The 4,547-nt window shown below is 53.1% G+C and overlaps 1 protein-coding gene and 1 long non-coding RNA gene across 2 annotated transcripts; one reads left to right on the top strand and one right to left on the bottom strand.

Moving 5' to 3' along the window:
- Positions 1-1,082: 1,082 nt before the first annotated feature.
- On the bottom strand, positions 1,083-1,978 carry Mif (macrophage migration inhibitory factor). Its single transcript, XM_005070746.4, has 3 exons — positions 1,750-1,978; positions 1,383-1,555; positions 1,083-1,270 (listed from the first exon to the last, which is right to left on the bottom strand). The coding sequence occupies exons 1-3, from the start codon at positions 1,855-1,857 to the stop codon at positions 1,204-1,206; spliced, it is 348 nt and encodes a 115-aa protein (XP_005070803.1). The 5' UTR covers positions 1,858-1,978; the 3' UTR covers positions 1,083-1,203.
- Positions 1,979-2,113: 135 nt separating this feature from the next.
- Positions 2,114-3,980, top strand: LOC121134341. Its single transcript, XR_005871430.1, has 2 exons — positions 2,114-3,321; positions 3,857-3,980. It is a non-coding gene; the product is annotated as an uncharacterized LOC121134341 (long non-coding RNA).
- Positions 3,981-4,547: the final 567 nt, after the last annotated feature.

Raw genomic sequence — 4,547 nt, 5'->3', positions numbered from 1 at the left:
TCTGCACATTCAGGAAGGCCTGCCACAGCTGTCAGGTTTAGTTAAGTTCCTCACTCCCAGTCAGGAGTAGAGGGGCTCCTGTTCCCAGGCAGGGCCCCTAAGCTTCCAAAAGCAAATCTGAATTCCTTGGGATTCTTACCAAAAAAAAAAAATCCCATTTCATCTAGAATGTTCATACCTGGACTAGAAGCTGAGAGCAAGGGGTCTGGGGACCCACAGGAGTCTACCGAGGCAAGATGCCACCTTTCCTAAATCTAAGGAATGGGGTGCATGTATCAAGAGTTAGACTTCTCTGGAAGGGCAGCCCACGTGCCCAGGGTGCTACAGGCTCCTTTTTTTTGAGACAGGGTTCCTCTGTGTACCAGGCTGCCTTGAACTAAGAGATGCCTGCCTGCCTCCAGAGTGCTGGGATTAAAGACCATAAGGCACTACCACCTGGCCAGGCTCTTTTCTTCGGCAAACTCAAGTCAACCCTGAGAGATTAATCGCAGCTAGGCTTCCCTAGCTGGAAGGCCCTCACACTAGGGAGCAGCAGTAGGCTCCTAAGTGTGGGATTCTGCCCAGTCGCACCCACTGGGATCCCTGGGTTTGGTAGGAAGTGTACACCTAAGACCTAAGCGTGTACTTCCTAGGAACTGCAATGGTGGGGGCGCGAGGTGGCTGCTCACCTGAGCAGAACAGAGTTGGGAGTGTGGTCTAGGAGGAACTAACTTGGTATCAACTTATCCCCACCCTTCTCCTGCCTGAGCAACCCACTCTCCCGCGAAAGCACATCGCCGTCGCCATTTGCCACTGTGGTAGGAACACAGTTCGAGATTCCCGCCCAGGGCAGAGAACCTATTTCAGGATGCAACAACTGGCTTGGGAAGTTCTGATATGACTCTTGGCCTGAGGCCCCAGGTGATAAGTCAACCTCTTTTAGAGGTAAGGCCACTATAGGAAAGCCTGGACGAAAGGACATCTAGACCACTGGTTTTGAGAGAGCCAAACCAGCCAACTCCGAGCCCGCCATCACGCCCCGGCCCACCTCCGCCCCGCACCAATTTCTCTGCAAACCAAGAAAGCAGAAGTTGGGGCAACCGTGGTCTCTAAACCATTTATTTCTCCCGATCGGAAGGTGGGCGTCGCTACGGGTGGACGAAAACAGAACGAGGCGTGCAGCAAGGCTCCAAGAACGGCGGTGCAGGTAAGTGAGGCCAGCACTCAAGCGAAGGTGGACCCGTTCCAGCCCACGTTGGCCGCGCTCATGTCGTAATAGTTGATGTAGATCCTGCGAGAATGAAAGCGTGGCTCAGCCAAACACGCGGACTCGGCGAGCGTGGCGGCGACTTCTGACCCCCCGCGCCCACTTCCCAGCGCCCCTCACCCAGCCCCCCACGCACCGGTCCGGGCTGATGTGCAGGCGATCAGCCAGCAGGCCGCACAGCAGCTTGCTGTAGGTGCGGTTCTGCGCGCCGCCGATCTTGCCGATGCTGTGCAGGCTGCACAGGGCGCAGGGGTCGCTAGAGCCGCTAAAAGTCATGAGCTGGTCCGGCACCACGTGCACTGCGATGTACTGCGGGGGAGGGGAGATGGGCACGCGGTTAGCCCGCCTGAAGGACCACGGGGCCACAGGTCATCCAGGGAACTCCAGCCGCCACCCACCGGCTGCCCGCCTTGGTTCCCAGCCCCATTCTTCCTCTACCCGGCGGTCGGGCGGGGCGGGCGGGCCCTCCCTCCCCACTCTCGTCCTGTACCCTCCCTGCAAACCTGGGCCGGCTTGCCGGTGGCCTGCGCCAGCTGCTGGGTGAGCTCGGAGAGAAGTCCCTCTGGCACGGAGGCGCGGGGAACGTTGGTGTTCACGGTGAACATCGGCATGGTGGCGGAGGAACTGCACGCTGGGCCTGGAGGACAATGCGACGCGGGACGTGGCCCAAGCCAGAGACCTGAGCTACGTGACCCACTTCGGTACCGCCCCAAGCCGGATGAGGCTCCTCCCCTAAGCCCGGTCTCCACTGGCGTCACGCTACGTCCCAAAGAGGGCGTGACTGTGCTTCTGCGCACGGCCTCTGCTGCGCTTGGCGTGCTTCTGGTCCCCTAGGAAGTGCTTTAGGCTCTGTTTCCTCCGAAAGAAACCAAGAATGCGTTATTTAGTAAGCTAGGTAGCAAGGACTTGACTCTAGTTGTGGAGACATTCCAGGTAGATGCTGAAGATTAACGGTACACCGGGAGCAGGTTCAGGTTTGAGAAATTTCTGTTTCTGAGGAAACTTCAGCCCTTGATCGGTAGTCATGTTCGTCTTATCTCGCCTGCCAATGGGCCAGAACCGATGGACTCTAGTGACTACGATTTAACTTCAAATAATGAGCCAGAAGCGTGATGGCTTGTGCTTGGAGAAAGAACAATCCTTTCTTGCCTTAGGAACTTCCTCTAAGTTCATGAAATTTGTCGAGCCCCATTCCTTACGGTTTTGTACCAGACGTCCGCCTTCGGTCCATTGGCTCAGTGCCACCTTCAACCCAGCCACTTTCAACTAAGACTTTTTGTGTGTCCTGAGCCTCCCAGGACATGTGTCCACACGGCCTACGATCCTGCACGTGTAGGTCCTTCCTTGGAGATGGGGGGGGGGGGGGGGGGGCATAACGGAGTCACCACCCAATTAGTTCCCTGCATCCTTGCTGTTCCCCGAAAGTGAGGATGCTTGGAGATCTCCAGGGGAGGCACAAGGAACTGGCTTTGAGCCAAAGGTACCAGTTCTACTCCTCCAAGCCTTACTGTAGAATCCTAAATTGGGCAACTGCCAGCCTTCAGGGAAGCGCTACTCAAATTAGATACCAGCAATTACCCTCATTGAAGCCCTTGAAGACTTTGTATAGCTTTCTCATGAACAAGGTGCCCAGGAAATGTCACTGGGATCTTGGGTCTCCCTGTTTTCCTAGCTTGCCTTTTTTTTCTTTTCCTTTTTTTTTATTTTATTTTTTTATTTTTTCCAACTAGTCAAAAGGATGCCGTGTAGACAATGACAGTTCTGTCTGTGACTTCAAGGTTTATATGAGGTTCTGTAACGGTCCTGGCAGAAATGAAGATACTCTAAAGAGACATTTATGCTCCTCCGTTTGGCTACCAGATTATTGAAACAATGGTTCCCAAGGAAATGGAATTTCCTCAGGAGTCGCAGGCTGGAGGAAAAGAAAGGCTGAAGGCAGATGCAGTCAAGAGAGGAACTTGTCTCCCTGGAAGGGATTTCACACAGCTCTAGAAGCTGGTCAGATCACCCTGCAGAAGGAACTGGAGCTGAGACAATGCTGCTAAGAGGGCCACACCCTGACTAGGATTGCTTAGGTATGCATTCTTCATGCTCTTTTAAACTTCCTAGAACGAGGCCGGAAGACGAACTTGAGGTGAGGGTCACTGGGTGTCTTAGTTAGTTAGGGTCTCTATTGCTGTGAAGAGACACCATGACCATGACAACTTTTATTGAAGTGGGGCTGGCTTACAGTTCAGAGGTTTAGCCCGGTCTTGTCATGGTGGGGAGCATGGTGGCACTGGAGCGGGAGCTGAGAGTTCTTCATTCGGGATCCTACATTCCCGAAGACGGAGGAGAACTGGCTTGAGCTTCCGAGACCTCACAGCCTACCCCCTAGTGATGCACCCCCTCCAACAAAGCCATACCTACTCCAACAAGGACAGACAGATGGACACATGCATGCATGCATATACACACACACACACACACACACAGGACAGATCTGGCAGCCTCTTCAGCGCCCTTCACCAAGAGACCTGAAGGAGCACTTCCATCCCTCTCCAGGCTTCATTGCTATAGCAAGCGCTCATGCTTTACCATCAACTTTGACCGTTTCTTCTCTTTTTTAAGGTCACAAGAATAGTGCTGCTCCCCGTGGGCCTATGGGGGCCATTTTCTTTCCAATCACCACACTGGACTTCTATTTGTTGGTCTTCCCAATGTGGCCACACTGAAATAAATCTCCGTTCTCTGCTTTTCTATTGTCTCTTTAGTTGGACTAAATGAGGATATGTGCCCAAGGGTATGGTGTCAGGACTGCCAGAGCCCAGGCTCTGACCCTCAAAGTTCCAGGAGCATTAATGGTAAAACGGGCAAGTCTGAGGCCAACTAGAGCCAAAGGTTTCCTCATTCCAAGGTAGCTGTCTGGACTCTGGTTCAAGGGGTCCTTGATCGTGGGCTCTCCTGTGCTCTTAGGAGGACACTTGATACTTGGGTTTCTTTGGCTTATCAACGGTTATCTGCCAGTGGGAGATGTTAGTAGGAAAGAATTTTCCATGTGGCGGGGAACACACCTTTCATTCTCTCTCTGGTAGCTTTAGCTGCTTGTTTCTTCTGTCTGTCCTTTGGACATTGGTCACAGAATTTGTATATTTTTGTTTGTTTGGCTTTGGTTTTTTGAGATAGGGTTTCTCTGAGTAACTCTGACTGTTCTAGAATTTGCTCTGTAGACCAGGCTGGCCTCAAACTCAGAGATCCGCCTGCCTCTACCTCCCAAGTGCTGGGATTAAAGGTGTGAACCACCACTGCCCAGCTAGCATTT

Source organism: Mesocricetus auratus, unplaced genomic scaffold, assembly GCF_017639785.1.
Source record: "Mesocricetus auratus isolate SY011 unplaced genomic scaffold, BCM_Maur_2.0 Super-Scaffold_100027, whole genome shotgun sequence".
NCBI classification, from domain to species: domain Eukaryota; kingdom Metazoa; phylum Chordata; class Mammalia; order Rodentia; family Cricetidae; genus Mesocricetus; species Mesocricetus auratus.
This window is presented reverse-complemented; position numbering and strand designations above follow the sequence as displayed.